The sequence below is a fragment of the Chiroxiphia lanceolata genome, chromosome 6 (assembly GCF_009829145.1).
Source record: "Chiroxiphia lanceolata isolate bChiLan1 chromosome 6, bChiLan1.pri, whole genome shotgun sequence".
NCBI lineage: Eukaryota > Metazoa > Chordata > Aves > Passeriformes > Pipridae > Chiroxiphia > Chiroxiphia lanceolata.
The window spans coordinates 5,192,169-5,208,957 of record NC_045642.1 but is presented as its reverse complement, the minus strand read 5'-3'; the positions used below and the strand labels follow the sequence as shown (position 1 = coordinate 5,208,957).

The 16,789-nt window shown below is 42.9% G+C and overlaps 1 protein-coding gene across 1 annotated transcript in view; it reads left to right on the top strand.

Annotated features, from left to right (window-relative positions):
• Window positions 1–16,789, top strand: part of ABTB2 (ankyrin repeat and BTB domain containing 2) — a 116,916-nt gene that overhangs the window by 88,983 nt on the left and 11,144 nt on the right. The window contains exons 4-7 of the mRNA XM_032692377.1: window positions 8,787–8,939; window positions 12,087–12,252; window positions 15,378–15,467; window positions 15,890–15,991. Of these exons, the coding sequence (XP_032548268.1) occupies window positions 8,787–8,939; window positions 12,087–12,252; window positions 15,378–15,467; window positions 15,890–15,991 (511 nt within the window). The remainder of the gene's footprint in view (window positions 1–8,786; window positions 8,940–12,086; window positions 12,253–15,377; window positions 15,468–15,889; window positions 15,992–16,789) is intronic.

The following is a 16,789-nucleotide window of genomic DNA, read 5'->3' as shown; positions in this document are numbered from 1 at the left end:
CAGCGCTGCTGGTACTGAAAGCAGACTTAATAGTGGAATTTGTGGCATCTGCTGAGAAGCACTGCAGCTCCAAATGTTGAAATGTAATGCAGGCGTGCTCTAAATTTAGGATATTTGGAAACAGAAGGAATTTGAGCTGGGCCAATTAAATCCATCCACCTATCAAAATCCCAGAGTTAAGCTGTTGTGTCTGCCATTCCCAGTGTTATTTAGGTTGTGATACCCATTGATAGGACCATGGAAATCACAGGGATAGCAGCATAAAAAGAGTTTGAAGTTGGGAGATTTCACAGTATTAAACACAAAAGGGAAGGATGGGATGATTTCTAATCTGGCGTAAAAGAACTTCATTGCAGTGATGGTTTTCTTTAAACAGGACACTTCTGTTGCTTTTATTTCTCATATCTGTACCTTTACATGGCACTGTTTATTTATTTATCTAAGGCAAAATGCAAACATGGATCTAATTATACTTTCCAGTGGGAAACAGAAACAAATCCATTCACCACTGGTAGCAAACAGAACACCTTCTTCATCCTGCACATCAACTCTTCAATATTTTAAGACAAGAACTAAGGAACAGAAACTCCCTGAAGATTTCAGTGAAATATGTTCATTAAGCAGCTTGCCATTAGGACAGAGTCTTACTTTCTGGAAAAATAATAATTTAAGAAATTATTTGATCCAGCAGTGACATTACTTCTCCTTCTGAACTTCCATTAATGACAGATTTGATGTGTCTTACCTGGCACTGGTATAGTTCTGCCTGTTCATCCACAAATGCCACACACTGTGGGCTTGAATGCCTTTTATTCAAGTGGACTCTTAAATTTTGGCTCTTTTGTGAGACCTTCTGTGATTGTAAGAGAGCAGCCAGAAATTGGGTTGCGTAATTCCACTGTGGGGTGGAGTGGGTACCTGATTTCAGAGCACACATGGTGCAATTGTACCTAAGAGAGCTCCAAAACCCATTCCTGTCATCTGCATGTGCTGGTGTGTTCCTCGTGCCTCCATGCTAAATTAGTTTCTGGAACATCTCGGATTGCGGGTATGTGGAAAGCCAAAAGATTACTTAGATTTTAATTAAGGAAGCGCTGACATCAGCAAGGGGGTGAGTGACGCCACACGATGTCTGTGCTCATGGGAGTGTGACATGGCACACAAGTGTAATGTCAATTAAAGTTATTAAAAAAATACAGTTTGATCAACTATTTCTCAGTCCTGAAAAGGAAAGAATCATCTTTTAACCTTGAAATGTTTTGCCTCTAGATACCAGTATTTTGTGTTTTAAAATTCCTCTTTTGAAACACTAATTAGGTTTTGGCTTATGCTGGGAGGTAAATGGGAAACGTTCCCCTATTCATTGTGAAAACCCTTTGCTTTGGTGAGAATTGTCTTTTGTTTGACTGAGCAAACTTTTTCAGTTATAATTAATTAAACAGCTTTCAGTTTTCCAGAACTACACAAAAATATTTATCTTTCTGGCTCTTTGTTCGCACAGTTGTAACTCAGGAGCTTCAGGCAGTTTTCCTGAGCGTGGCAACGCTCTGTGTCAGGATTTTACAACTGGGCCCTGAAAGTGAGTTCAGTGATTGAATCTGGCAGATTGGTCTTGGCTCGAGAATCAGCATATGTTTTTAACATATGCATGTTGGCAAATCAGATTGAAGTCGTAACTAAAAGGCCTGTTATCTCAATCCTCCTCGTGCTGTTGGGAATTAAGTAAAATGGGCAAAAAAAATGGGGAAGGAGTCTCAGCAGTGGATAGTGAAGAACCACACTGACCCCTGATAATCTGCTTTGAGAGACCAATGGATTTTTTTTTTTGGTTTGCCAGCAGAGAGCTGCTGGAATTCACTGTAGGAGTTACCTCTTGGTTTTTCTGCCCACAGGAACAAGGCTAATCCAAGAATAGCAGACACCCCACTCTGGCTCTGTGCCCGTGTTTATCTCTGACTATCACCTAGCATGCTGTTACAAGGTCATTTCTGTCATGCATCTCATTTGGATTCATGTCCTGCTCCAAAATGGACCAGTGTTTTCCTTCGCTGCAGGAATCATCGTGCATGGCAAGGTTTTCCTTGGTCAGTCTCCTTGGGGTGGGTCCTGGGTACCAGAACTCCATGTGTTGGACTTGTTGGGTCTTGTCTGGGAGGGTGTTTTGTGCTTGCAAAGCAGGGTAGACACCTTTTTTTAAGAGCTGGGAGAGGCTTAATAGATCTGATGTAGATGACCTGGCCAGAGCCACTGTTAGAATCATGGAATCATCATGGAATGGTTTGTGTTGGAAGGGACCTTAAAGACCATCTCATTCAACTCCCCTGCCATGGACAGGGACACCTTCCACTAGATCAGGTTGCTCCAAACCTCATCCAGCCTCAGACACTTGCAGGGATGGGGCAGCCACAGCTTCTCTGGGCAACCTGCGCCAGGGCCTCACCACCCTCGCAGTCAGGAATTTCTTCCCAATATCCCATCTATCCCTCTGGCAGTGGGAAGCCATTCCCTGTGTTCTGTCACTTCAGGCCTTCTCCAGCTCTCTTGGAGCTCCTTTAGGCTCTGGAAGGGGCTCTTAAGTTCTCCTGGGATCCTTCTCTTCTCCAGGCTGAACACCCCGAGCTCTCCCAGCCTACCTCCAAGAGCAGAGCTGCTGCAGCCCGTGGAACATCTTTGTGGCCTCCTCTGGACTCCCTCCATATCTCTGGATTTGCTCCATGTTAATTGAGGTCAAGACTGCAGTTAGGTCCAGACTCAGGACAGTTCATCTCCTGAACTGTTTGCAGTAGTTTTCACTTTACGGAGAGTTTTAGGACACCAAGGAGTTGGGAGGAGCAAGAGGAGCAGGAGGTGGCGACTCACAATGTCCATCAGGGATCAAATGGCTCCGTGTGGGGCTGGGGGTGCAGATGTGAGTTGGTCACATCCTTGACCACGTAACTATGACCAGATTGCTGCAGTTAAACTATCATGTGTATCTATATCTGCCTCTGATCATCAAGTATATACAATTTAAGTTGGTTTTAATTATTTTGTATCCCTCTAGAAACCTTCCTCCTGCCACAGCACACAGATGTTACAAACATGTTTTCCTGATGAGACACATGACACATTCCAGAGCAGCACCAGTGCTTGTTTTCAGCCTGAAAATGGAATCTTTTCCCTGTTGTTAAAGTTTGTAAAATGTGATTATAATAAATAAACCACAGACTTGGGGGTCTTTTTTAAGATTCCCATTGAACTCCCTTCATGTCTTTTTTTAGTGAGCTCAAATCTAGTTTTGACTTGGTTTTGCATGAAATAAACCCTGTGTGATGCTGCACCTTATTTTTAAGTGTGATTTGCAAAGGATGGAAAAGGTGTTATTTCTGTCTGTGGTTACGAGGAGTGGTAGGAGAGATCAGAGCTGCTGGTTCTAGATTGAAACTATTCTTGTACCATTTTATATTCTCTAAGCAGAGGAAGCTGTGAAGGCAGATTTAGTGGAGAAAGGATCCAAATAAATATAATATTATCCAGATGGTTTTCATTCCATCAGTGTCTGATGACTCACTTAAACTCATGGCATATCCAAGCCAAGACCTTGGTAACTTGATAATGATCCACTAAAATATGAGAACTCTTATCTTCTGAGATGGGAGCCAGCCATTGTTTCAAGGGGATTCAGAAGAATACTTTTTGGGTCAGTTGAACGTGATTGAATTTCTTCTTTCTTTTCTGTGAAGATGTGAAAACTGTCTGCTTTAAAAGACGTGGCATGTGTTGAGATGATCCTTGAGTAGGATCCAGCATGGTAATTCCTATCTTTTTGCTGTAAATGTGGGAAGTTTTAGAATTCTGAAAAATATTTTTAAATCTGTGAGGAATGGCTTGTGACTGAGACTGATTGTATTTTGGAGCAAAGATTTTGTGTTTCTTCTAAATCAGCATTTCTGTTGTTGTTTTATTCACATGTAATTACATACTCTGATATTATTTTTTTCCCGCTGGCTGAAGAGGGGTTTTAAGTGTTTGCGACTCCAAATTATAAATATGCCACTGTTTTCCACATAAGCATGACCTGGTTTGGGTTTTGGATACTCTGTCTTGCCTCAAAGTCTTTTCCCTTCTCCAATTAATGAGACTTCACTCTGATTTCTTTTTCACTCTGCTGCCATCCTGGAGATTTTTCCATCTTGGTGCAAAGTCTTAGTGACTTTGAGCTCTCTCATTTTAGGGCAATGTGGGACTGAGCCATAGAGTTTGGTTCCAGCATTAAACTCAAACATTAGTGTACTGAAAACCTTACTTTATTTTTTTTTTTTTTCAGTCCCTTGCAAAAACACACACTGATCTTCAAAGATTTGGGATTCTTTTCTGCAGTAGAATCTGTATATTTCCAGTAAATCAAATATGGGGATATACCATGGACTACCCCACTCTGACCAAAAGTATTCTGATACTTACATATGTTTTGTGATGCTAAAGTTCGTGTATGTTTAAAATGTTAGCAGGGACTTACAGAACAGCAGTTACAGATGAAGAGAAGACAGAGTTTTCACTCAGAGCATTTAGAAGACCATGGGACAGGCAGGATGGGAGACTGTGCATGTGTGACTCAGGACCTGTTCAGGCTGCCAAGAATGAGGTGAATTTTGCCATTCTCACCTGCTTCCATTAGGACACTCATTTCTTCCCTGCTTTAGAAGAAGGAGACTTTTGTTTAGAAGAACAAGGGTTTTCTCTCTTGCTGCTGCTGTCACTGTTGGCTCCTGCTTTGTTTTGCTGGAGCAAAACAGGAGGCAATGAAAAACAGCAGAGAAGAGGTGTGGCTGCAGGGAAAATGTCTCCTTCTTGCTTCTTTTTTCCTTCAGGTTGGATGGGGCTTAGAGCACCTGGTCTAGTGGAAGGTGTTCCTGGATTTGGAATGAGATGATCTTTAAGGTTCCTTCCAACCCAAAACTATTCTGTGATTCTTCAGCAATCTAATCACAGGACCCTCCTGGGGACCCAGGGAGGAGGAAGGAATGTGACAGCATGTCTGTTTTTTCTGGCAAAACTGACTGTTTTCACCTGAGGTAGCAGATATTCCTCACTTCTGAGAGTGAAGCCCCAAAGCATTCTCCCAGCATTCAGTGCAGAGGAGGGATGACATAATTTTCTGACTCCTCTGGAGCTCTTTCCTTTTTGCATACAATTAACTTCCCTCTGCCAGAAATACCTGGATCCCAGCACTCTTAAAAACCTTCAGAAGAACCCACTTTGGGGGCTGGTTTCCTTGTGATGGATAAATCATAGAACACCAGGTTGGAAGGGACCTCAAGGATCACCTGGTCCAACCTTTTTTGGCAAAAGCAAGTTGGCCAAGCATCCTGTCCAGACAAATCTAAAAGTGTCCAGTATTGAGGAATCCATCACTTCCCTTGGGAAATTGCTCCAGTGGCTGACTGTTCTCATTGTGAAAGGTTTCCTCTTGTGTCCAGTCAGAATCTCCCCAGGAGGAACTGGTACCCAGGAGGTCTGTGATCCCACAGCTTCTCCTCTAGGATGCTGCATGTGATCTCCACATGCCAGTACCTTTTCCCAGGAAAAATCTAGTATAAAATTGATATAAAATCTCTGCCAAGTGCTGCTTGGCCTCCTTGGTTATGTCTAATAAAACAATGCGGTTTAGTTCAAATGAGGGGGAAAAGCCCACAGTGAAGTCCAGCCTTTCTCGGAGCACATCTCACCCAGCTCCAGCCTGATCCCCTTGGGAATGGAGTGGCTGTCCAGTTCTAAATGGAGAGAATTTCAAAGAACCTATGGATGGAATATTGACAGTACATGACAGTAACAGACATCACAGAGTCTGTGTCCCCAGTGAGCTGCTGCTGGAATATGACAGTTTCCCAAGGCTTGGATCACTTCATGTGTGGAATTTAATGAGCTGCCAAATGCTTCTAAATGTCAGAAAGACCAGAGGAAAATGGCACTTTGCAGAATGTGGCACACACAGGAATGCAGAGACAGAAATTAATTCTTTAGCTTGCAGCATCTCCCAGTTAATTTTCCATGAAGGTTTTTCCCCTTCCCCTCCTGCAGTGTTTTTCAGACTGTGAAATGATCAGTGATTCCCTGGAGGCAGATGGATGCCCAGGTTAAGGGCCACAGGGATGAGAATTGTGTTTTATTTTCTAAAAAATGAATAATTGCGTTTATTTTCTTAGTGCAATGTGACCCAGTGTGGGTGTTTTATCCAGTATTTCTTCTTTCTGCTTCGATCCTGTGATAATGCTGCTTAGCTGGTGGAGTGTCAGTGAGCAAAGATAAAGCTGTTCCCATAGTATGGAGAAAGGAAATAGCTGGAGAAAAGAGTGGAGGGAGGAATAGAAAGCCCATCCTCAAGCTAGAAATTTGGGAGAGAAGTAAAGTTTTTACAGCAAAATAGCAATTGGAGTCATTATTGTCACCCCTGATAGAATAATGGATAATAAAGAATGAATTATCCAACTTGCACAGCAATGCCAGTGGTGGGGTTTGGAAAATCAGAAGAGCATTATGAGGAGAACATCCTTCCTGACACTACCTTTTGCAATCCAAAGCCTGTTTCCCTTTGGACACAGGGTAACCAGGCAGTCTGAGCTGTCACTTTTAAAGGCTTTGGAAAAATCTGTTGAGATTAAAAAAGAAACAACAACAAAAAAATCCTTTCTCTTTCCCATTCCTCCCCAAGCAGGTTTTCCACATTCAAATGGCTTGTTTGGAAGCCATTTATAACCCTGGCACGTGTGGATTTTTTTACAGAATGGAAATTGAGGTGTTATTTCTGGTGCAGACTGCGTGGTATTTGATGTTGGCTGACCAGTGCCATGAGTAACAGTTCCCAAAGTATGATGAGGGCTGGATCCACATGGTTCTCTGTCCAGCAGTGTTCCCATCATTGGGAGTGTCAGGGAAGCTGGGATGTGGCCTAAATCTTTATCTAGCATAAAAAGTGGCAGATATAATTGCTTGGAAGATGAGCTTTTCCAGTGCTCCTGAGCTTTTCACCCCATCTAACTTTAATTTAATTCTGTATTTAATTCTGGTTCTTTTAGCCTCCCTTACCTACCTCTCTGTCCTCTACAGAGCTTGAATCCTATACTAGGGACTCCCAGAGTACATAGAAAGTACAAATAATTTTGGCTCCTCCCTTAAGGACCTGAATTTAAAAAGTGTAAATGCCTCATTTGCAGGCCTGATAAGGGTCGACGTTCTCTGGAATAGGCTGTTGAAAGGCAGCTCCCAAATGCCTATTGACAATTGCTGCTCTTCCCTTAGGGAAGTCATTCAGCTCTGAATTGGCTGGGCTGGAGTGATTCATCCCATCCCATTCTTTTCAGAGGAGCTACTGGGTGATTTTCAAAGTGATAAATGTAGCAACCCTGATATTCCCATTCTTTGACATCAAATAGACGGGTAACAACAGTTCTGTTAAAAACACCTTTGTCTTGGCAATCCAGGGTGGATCAGGTGCTTAAAACACCTTTGATTTTGTAGATGCTGCTTCTCCATTCAGAAGAAGAGAAGGAGAAAAGGGGAAAAACAGTGGATATGCTTGCAAAGTGACAATGGCACCATTTTAGGGTGTGCATTGCAACTGGGAAAACGGAAAGAGCACATATTTTACAGAGTGGAGTTACTCCACCCTCAAGGGTGTTCAAAGTCATAACAAAAGGAGTTCTGCTTGTAAATCCCGTTATGGATCCGTGCTGCTCACTCTTACTGCTCTCACATGAGAGTGCACATGTACACACACAGACCTTTGAAAATGCCTTTCATGGCTTCAGCTGCTTTCATTAATGCCCAAATCACTTCATATTTCCTCATCTGTATCCTTTTTCTCTCTGAACTTTGTAAAGAAATCGGTACTTTCTCCCCTATTTTCTTCTGAATGCTTAAATGGAAAAGCCTTTTTTGTTTTCACACCGTTAATAACGTCATTACTGGAAATGGAAGAGCTGGCACTTCCAAGCCTTCCACCGGGGTGGCAGGTATCCTTGGGGAAAAATCAAGCAAATAATAGATCGGTCTGGCTGTTTATTGAGAGGGTGGATGAGATATGTTGTGTATGAGAGTATTATGGTACCTATATATTAATGTGTAGTCTCAGTATTGTGCTCATTCTTCTTGTAGGAATGAGGGGGCCTCATCACCAGTGCTGTTGTTATTACCTTATTTATATCCCTTTATTGCCTTGAAAGCCTTCACATGGAGTCAAACCTCCCTGTTCCACCAGTTTTGCTGTGCTCTAGAGGGTCAGGTGGGCAAAAATGGAGGCCTGAGAAATGTAGGATGTGAAAAGCTATTAGATAGTGGTAATGTAAAGCTTAATGGAGGTAGGACTGAATTAGCCTGGCTTAACTGAAGTTTCAAACCATCAAGGATATTTTTCATGTTCCTGGTGGTGGAGCAGCCTGTACATATGGATTATTTAGAAAGGACACAATTGTTATATAAGCTGCTTGCTGAGGTGAGAACCCCTCTGATTCAAAGCAAAGCACTGTGGAGGGGCCTGACCTGTACCTAAGAACAGCAGAAGGAGGTCCCTTCTGTTCAGGCTCAGTACAAAATGAGACCACCATGGCCCTATTTTTGGTAAGAAGCTGCTCAGATGACCAAGGCTGAGCAGTTCCACCTCCTTCCCCCTGCTGTGACCTGCCAGTCTCTCTGAGCACAGTTTGCCTCCACAGGTGAGTTTTACCTGTGCCGGCCTCCGTCCTGCAAGCAATGAAGTGTCCTTCTGCATCAGGCAGTGTTAAATGATGGGCTTTTTCTCATTTTCACAGCCCCTTCATGCTCCTGCCCCCGCTGATGGAGTGGATGAGAGTGGCCATCACCTATGCCGAGCACCGGCGCAGCCTGACCGTGGACAGTGATGACATCAGGCAGACAGCCAGGCTGCTCCTACCTGGGCTGGACTGCGAGCCCAGGCAGCTCAAGTACGTGGCCTAAGCTTTATAAGCACCTACAGTAACTGTATGACTCTTATAATATTCTTCTTACTGCATTTCACGGGAGCCAGAGCTCACGATACTCCACAGGTGACACCTGTTTAACCTTTAGGTACTCCAAGAGTTAAAGAAGCTTTAGCCAAACTCTGCAGAGATTTTTGTCTTGCCAAAAGTAAGAATGAGACAGAGAATGACTGAAAAACAAGGATTTGGGGGATTTTTTTATGCCTTAATTACAAGATTATTCTTTGCTTTTTAGGATACCTTGAATGAAAGATTTAAACTAACAGAAAAAAAGAGAGAGGAATCCGTCATTCCCAGTGCCATTTATATGACCCTTTAAAGCAGTCTTTTGTATTCAGCACATTTAGAGGGAAAGGAAATCTTAGAACTGATTGATTGATTGATTGATTTATTCCTGGCTTGCTGTGTGACTGTAGGCAAATTGAAACTCCCTTTTCCTCATGAAGCACAGGCTAAAAGTCTGTTTATTAAATAATAATAATGATGTTCCTTGCAGTGGTGATGCACCAGGTAGGGTATGTTGACATCCCTGAAAGAGAAGTTGTGCAGAAAAACAGTATAATTAGTATAAGTAAAATTCAGACCTCTAATATCTATTCTCTGCCAGAGTCCTCCACAACAACTGTTTGAGTCTCAGTTGAATGAAGGATGAAGCCTTCTAATAGGATGCTCTTGTTTTATGTTTGCCAGATGATTTATTTGTAAACATCCTCAGCACTCACCTGTTATTGGTTAAATGAGAATCTAAGTGGGGAAATGTTAGATTTCAGAGAGCTGTGTTTCCCTTCTACTTACTTAAATATAAGTGTTGGGGGAGTTAATATTATTAGCACACAATGTTTTTATTGTTATTTTTCCTCACTGCAGAGCAAATTTAAATCACTTGTTTCCAGTAATTCTAGTAGTAGTTTAAATCACTTACTACCACTAATTCTAGTAGTTGTTTAACCCACTTGTTTCCAGGAGTTCCAGTAGTAGTTACTGCTTATGGAATGCAAAGAGCGCACCAGGTTCCTGCTCTGTTCTGAAAATATCCCTTCCCAAACTAGGACACCTCAGCCCTATCCCATCTGCTGCTCTGCCTTCCTGATTCCTCCCAGCCCACCTCCAGTTCTTCAGTCCCTTCCCTGGACACAGGAGCTGCTCTCTGGGCAGCTGCAGGAGCACAGCCTTCACTCTGGGAAGCAAGGTTTCCCTCTCTTCTCCACAGGATAACAACTCACACATGGAAATCCTGCTGTGGTTACAGCTGCTGCTCAGCAGCGAGCAGTGAGCTCTCCCCCCCAGCTCTTGTAGGATTTTTTATCACATTCTAAAACAAAAAAATTCCTTTGCATCCATCAGAGAAGATCACACTGTCCAGCTCTAGAACAACAGGAACTTCTGCATGCCTGAGCCTGTGGGTCCCCAGCAGCAAAGCTCACGCATTATAACTTCAAATTCTTGTGCCTCAACTGGCCTCTTGGCAGCTCTACACTGAGAACTACAGCCCCCTTTTTTTCTGGGGCCCCTGACACCTCTGTTCTGTTTCTCTGGTGGCTCTTCAGGGCTTGTCAGTGAATGTTCTTCCTCCTGACAATAGCTCTGGGTGGAATTATGCCTGTTGGCAAAACAGGAAAAATATGTGAAGACAAGTGCCATCCCTTCAAAAACTCTTATTTTCTGAGGTTCACTGGATTTCAAGAGGTGTCATTTTATTTCACTTTTTTCACAGAATTCTTTTTTTTTCTCTTTCTTCTTACTATTATACAAAGTCATAATATTGTAGCACCGTGATACTGTACCAACCACCTTAGTAGAATAGGGTTATTAAAGCCCAGCTGTAAGACTTATTAGGCCTTTTACCCCACTGTCCTCTTCTGCTCTGTGCTGTGTCCTGATCTAGCATCTGAGTAGTTCAGTGATCTTGCCTTCAAAAGCTCAGCTGCCACAGAGACACATTTTACTGCAGCTGTATCTCCAAAGAACCAGTGGCTCCCTTCCCTGCTGACTCTGCCCCAAATTGTGCCCTGCTGCAGTTCCTTTCTCAGAGCAGCTGTGGTGAGATGCTGGTTGCTCTGGTACAAGGGTGACCAGTCCCCAGGCTGCAGGGGGATCTTTGCCTGTTCAGCATGTTGCTCACAGCTTCTGCTCACCATTTGTCATCCACCAGCCATGCAAGCTCAGAAAAAAAATGACCAGCTGAACTAAAATGTGAATAAGATTCATCCTGCATCTTCTACGTGAAGTGATGAGTGTTTTGTTTCTCTGGCAAGGCCATCCAGAGTTTCCAGAAGAGGTTTAGCTGTGCTGGAAGCATCTCATTTATCAGAGGAACTTGGCAGGGTGATATCTCACTCACTGAAAGCTTGCACAAGAGGCTGTGCTGGAAACCAGGCGGGTGATGGAGGCATCACCCCAAAATAACATCAAAGGCCTGACCATATCAGTGCCCAGCTGAGATAGGAAACCTCCAGTTCAAAAGTGCTTCTTCAGTGAAGGAGATACACTTCCAGATTTGGATTCAGGAGTCTGTGAGCAGACAAACAGAGGGTTTTACAGTAATCCCTGGGCTCCATGCAGATGAGATAAAGGTTGTTTGATACTCATCTGAAGGATAAGGAGTTAGTAGAGCCTCGTAGAAATGTTAACACACTTTCCTCATTGGAAAAGAGTTGAGAGTGTTCCGCTGTCTAAATTTCATTTTTATTTCATTTCTTAAAAAAATTTGATGGGGTTTTTTCCCCAGAAAAGACTAAGGGATATCTATTTTCTTTCAGAAATGTCTTTTATTTCAAAATAACAGCTAGTCCGGTGAGCAGGCAGCAAAATTATTTCATCCTAGAATGATACTGGTATAATAAACACACTTTTCACCTCTTTCTCCTCCTTGCAATATGTTTTATGTATGTTTGATGGAATATAACAGGCAGAAAAATACAACTATGATATTTAAAAAATATATAGATAATTATTTAAAACAATACAGGGTTTTTTGAGAAGTAGGACTAAGGAGACCTGGTTGTTGCAGGTTTGCACAGCACAGGAACCTCAGTCCTGCTGCAGTAACTCTGGTTTCTCAGTGCCTGTCATGGTTTGGGCACCATCCAGGAATGATTTTGTCTTCCACAGACCTGAATGCTGCTTTAGTTCCTTCCGGAGACTGGATGCTAAAGCTGCTACTGAAAAATTCCAGCAGGATCTGGGTTTCCGGATGCTGAACTGCGGGAGGACAGATCTGATCAACCAAGCAATCGATGCACTGGGACCCGATGGGGTTAACACCATGGATGACCAGGTATGTCACAGAAGACAAACACACCCACAAATTCTCTGCATGAACAACTTCCATGTTCCTTTTCATGTGGCAAATCAATACACCAGGTCGTGTTTGCTGCCTCTCCAAGGATTTTTCTAATCCTACCTCATGTTTTAGTCTGAAAGTGCAGTCTGAAAACATAAAAAAATAACCCCTGAAATTCCCCCCCCCCCCATTCTCATGCTACCCCTCCAAAAATGCCCATCAGAGGCTGGAATGAATCGTTTATCAGCTGGAATGTAGGTCTGTTCCTTGGATGGGCTGTCTCAGGCACTGAGGGCAGACAGGTTAATACACAGGCAGTGAATGAAAAGTCTGATGTCAAGACAAAATGGGTTTTGCCACTGACACTCTCTTCTGCTTCAACAGCCCAAATCCAGCCTGGGGCAGTGATGAGTGACCAAAAGGTGTTGCTGTCTGATGGTTTTCAGGCTCGGAACAGTTTGGAATGCAAGAAACAGCACTGAGAACCCCAGTGGTGTCATCAGTCAGTACTAGATTTGCTCAAAGTCCATCGTGCTGATGTGTCTGTTTCTTCATTTTTACCTGTTCCCTGCTCCATTGAACCATAGGGATTTGGTAGTCCTGGGAATCTCTGGCTGCTTCCGCTCATGCTGTCAGTCCCATCAAGTAACAGCAGAGTATGTCCTCTGGGGCATCATTCAGTGCATAGAATTAGCTTTTAATTTAAAAAGGAAAAAAACCCCACCTCCCCCAAATAAACACTCGTTACAGCTGTCACAGCAAGGAGAATGAGCTGTCATGTCTCTGAAACAAGAGGATATTGAGCAGTGGGAAGGAAGGGTTTATGTTCAGGTAGAGACATTTTCTTACAGACAGTATTTTACTGCAGTAGCATTTCAGACCGAATTCTGAACCTGGCACGTCTTTTCTGGTACTTCCCACCATCCTGCAGTTTTAGAGGAAGTGTGGATGTATACACAAATAGGGCAGAAATATATCTAGGTATGTAGTTGCCTTATTTACATACCCAATACCACAAGCTTTGTGGTCACAAAGGTGTGTATCCCCTCATAGGTGCGCCTTATATTCACTCTGTCAAAGTGACAAAGGTGGCAGATTTATGTTATGAAGGTTTTCCACTTGCTGTATTAAATTTTTTTAAATAAATTTTGCAGTTCCTGTTTCTGTAGCCCTTTTGCTCTCTCAGAGATTATTTTGCTATGTGAACCTTACTATCCCAGCACCACAGACAGTGGTGCCAAGGCTGTCACTTCTCGCTGGGGGGTGTTTCCTACCTCTCATTCAGCCAGAAAACTGGAAACTGTCTGGCTTTTGTATGTGTGGAGACCCTTTTAAACAGTTCCTTGGAAGTTGGAGGAGTTTCTGCCATCACTGATTGATGGTCTCATTGCCATCCTATTGATGGGATCACCAGCCCTACTGTGAGCAGGGCAGCTCTGTCATCTTTGCCACACAAAGAGTGTTTTGGCACCAGCCAAGGAGGGCAGGACAGGTCCCCTCTGGAGACATTGTTGCCTGGAAATTCTCCACTTGATCCTTCATGGCACTGCCAACCCCAGACAGAGTGAAATCTAAGTTCTAGGAGCGAGCTCTGCCACAGCTGGAGTATGAAACAAAAGCTGAATTTTGCCACCAGTTTGTTTTACCCTTCCTGGAAAGGAATAAGTCAAAGGCAGATGCCCAGCCTTGGGAAAACTGACAAGATAAAACAGGTCCTGTCATAAGATAGAGTGTATCAGCTCATATATTTAGGTTCTTTTGGTCAGGATGCATCTCCTTAACAGGTTGCACAGTTGGTAGCACCTGCAAGGCCTCCACAGACAGGTGTGACCATCTCTCACCTGCCATATGCAGCAAAACCTTTAGACAGGACTGCTGGACTAATTTAACATGAAGGCTTTAGATCCAGGTTTGAATTTTGACCATTCCCAGAGTGTGAGCATGTTCAGACCCAATTCTCCATCTATGAGTGTGGAGATTTTTGGAAAAAAACTCAGAACATGTGCTCAGAAACTCAAATTTGGAGCAGGACCCAGTTATTTCCTTCTAGTGGGGACTCTGGTTTAATGGGATTTGAGATTTTTAGGAAGACACTCTCTTCTTCCCTTTACATACTGAGGAACAAGCAGAGAATGCAAAACTAATACTAAAAATTTAAAAAAAGGAAAAGGTAAGTCTATAATTTTAGAACCCTGACCGGGGCAGTAAATATGGGCTTATACCTGCAGACCTGAGTTTTGAATTCTCAGTTTACTTATCTCTAATGAGAGGGGATCCTCCCAAACCCCCTCACCCAGATATACCTTTGTGAAGATTTTTTTATAAAGACTTGTACATGTAACTGCCTCAAAGCAGGAAGCTTGGAATTGTGCCTGCTTGGAAAAGATGCCTTGCAGATTCAGGAGCAGAACTCCTATGTGAGAGATGTAATTCTGTTTTACAATACAGGTCCCAGTAAAGACGAAGCTGTATTATTGTTACACACCAAGCAACAGAGATGCTGCCTGTGAAAAATTCAAATGCCTGCAAGGGGGGGGCAGGAAAGTCATAGGATTTGAGCAGGAATGGATTTTACTAGTCCATTTCCTTTCTGTCCTTGGCTACTTCTGGAATGAACTCCATAAGTAAGGCTCATTTCTCTCATAATTCATCTCTGAGCCGTCATGGTTTGCTGGTTAAGTAGAGAGAGAGAGATTTATGGGATTGAAATTCTGAAATATTGTGTCAAATAGGATTTTAGCAATGGGGAGAAGTTGCCAAATAAATTCATCTTCTGTATTTTTGTATTGCGTTCTGCTTTCAGTTCATTTGGCTACAAATGAGCCAAGAAATGCTGTTTCTTTGTTGGCATCCTTGAGAAACCTCGAGAATTGTGGACAATACACAGCAAGGATTTTCAGTGATGCCTTTTGTATTCTTGCAGCCTTGTGCCCTGGTGTTTTGTCCACCTCACTTTCCAATACCAGTATGTTGTTCCCGCTCTGCATAGAAAACTGTTTTAAAAACATGTGTTATGCTGTCCCTACACACAAGATTCAAACTCCCTGTGTCCGTGACAGTGTCAGTGTTGATAAATATAGAAATATAACTTGATTTTTCTTTTCTTTTTCTTTCTGAAGGGTATGACCCCCCTCATGTACGCCTGTGCTGCTGGAGATGAAGCCATGGTCCAAATGCTTATAGATGCTGGAGCAAATTTAGATATACCAGTGAGTAACAGAGGACCCTCTCCCCATAATTATTCATATGTAAACTAATAGGAGCAGCTATGAAATTCCGTCTAGAAAATAAAGGCTTCAGATCTGGAAGCTTCAAGCAAGGAATTTCTTTCAGAAACCATGTCTTCAGGGATTTTGGAGGGGGGAGAAAACCTTCCAAACCTCTTAGAGAATTTAGTGACTACAATTATGATTGGCATTGGAAGTCTGATAGGCACAGGGGCAGGGGGAGGGGAAGGAGCTGCCATGAGGAGAAACCAGTAAGCCCATTAAAGAGGCCCAGGGGACTGGTGGTAGCAGTGTTCTCTAAGTGGCCTAAGTCACTTACAAAGGAAAAAAACAGGTCTGTACAAGTCTAGAGATGGTGGCAGACAGACAGAGTGGGGAATGACTGCCTGGTTCCCTTCTGCCAGGTTCCCAGTACCTCTCCACGATACCCCTCAGTGCATCCCGACAGCCGGCACTGGACTGCCCTCACCTTTGCTGTACTACACGGGCACATCTCCGTAGTCCAGGTAAGATTCCGGTTGGGAATCCTTCCAGGAGGCATGGGGGGGCTGAAGTGCAGCACTGTGACCCTGACTCTCAGCCTTCCTGAGCACAGATCTGGCCCAGGCTCCACCTGCAGTTTGGTGGAAGCCTCCTAAAAAAACAGTGAAAAACAGTGTGTTTGGAAATGAGAAGAAGGAAAATTGATGATGGAATTCCTAACAAAACACAGTGTGTTTCCTTATTTTTCTTTGGTTTCAGTATTGATCCAAGGCTTACTTCTTCAAGAACAGTGTTGCACAATCATTTATTTAGTATTAGACAAAGTAGTGCTTCATGTGGAGTGGTTACAGCTTGACTGCTTGATCAGGAGCTTTCTGACAGTAGATATTGATTGGTTTATAAATTTACATGTGCAAAAATTCTGTGTGTGCTGATTTCTGCTCTAATTGAAGCAAATAATCTGTAACTTTCTCTATAATCCTTGAAAATTGCATGAATAAGACTTACACTGTTGTGGGATTTGAGCCTGTCACATCCTCCCTGCTCCCTTTTCTGTGGAAAATGGAGTGGAGTCCTGGAAATCCTGCACAGACTTCCATAGGAATTACAAACTGATCACAGCAGATAGTCAATTGCTGATGAATTTAATTTACCTTCTGCTCAAAGGGAAAAAAAAAGATATAAGTAAATGGAGGCTGCACACACTCATCATTTGTGTACATTTGTAAATAATTATAAAGATTAGATTCCACCTGGCAAATTGCCTGGGCAGCCTTAATTTACATGTAAGATATGAGTTTGATTCTCCCAGGACATGAAGC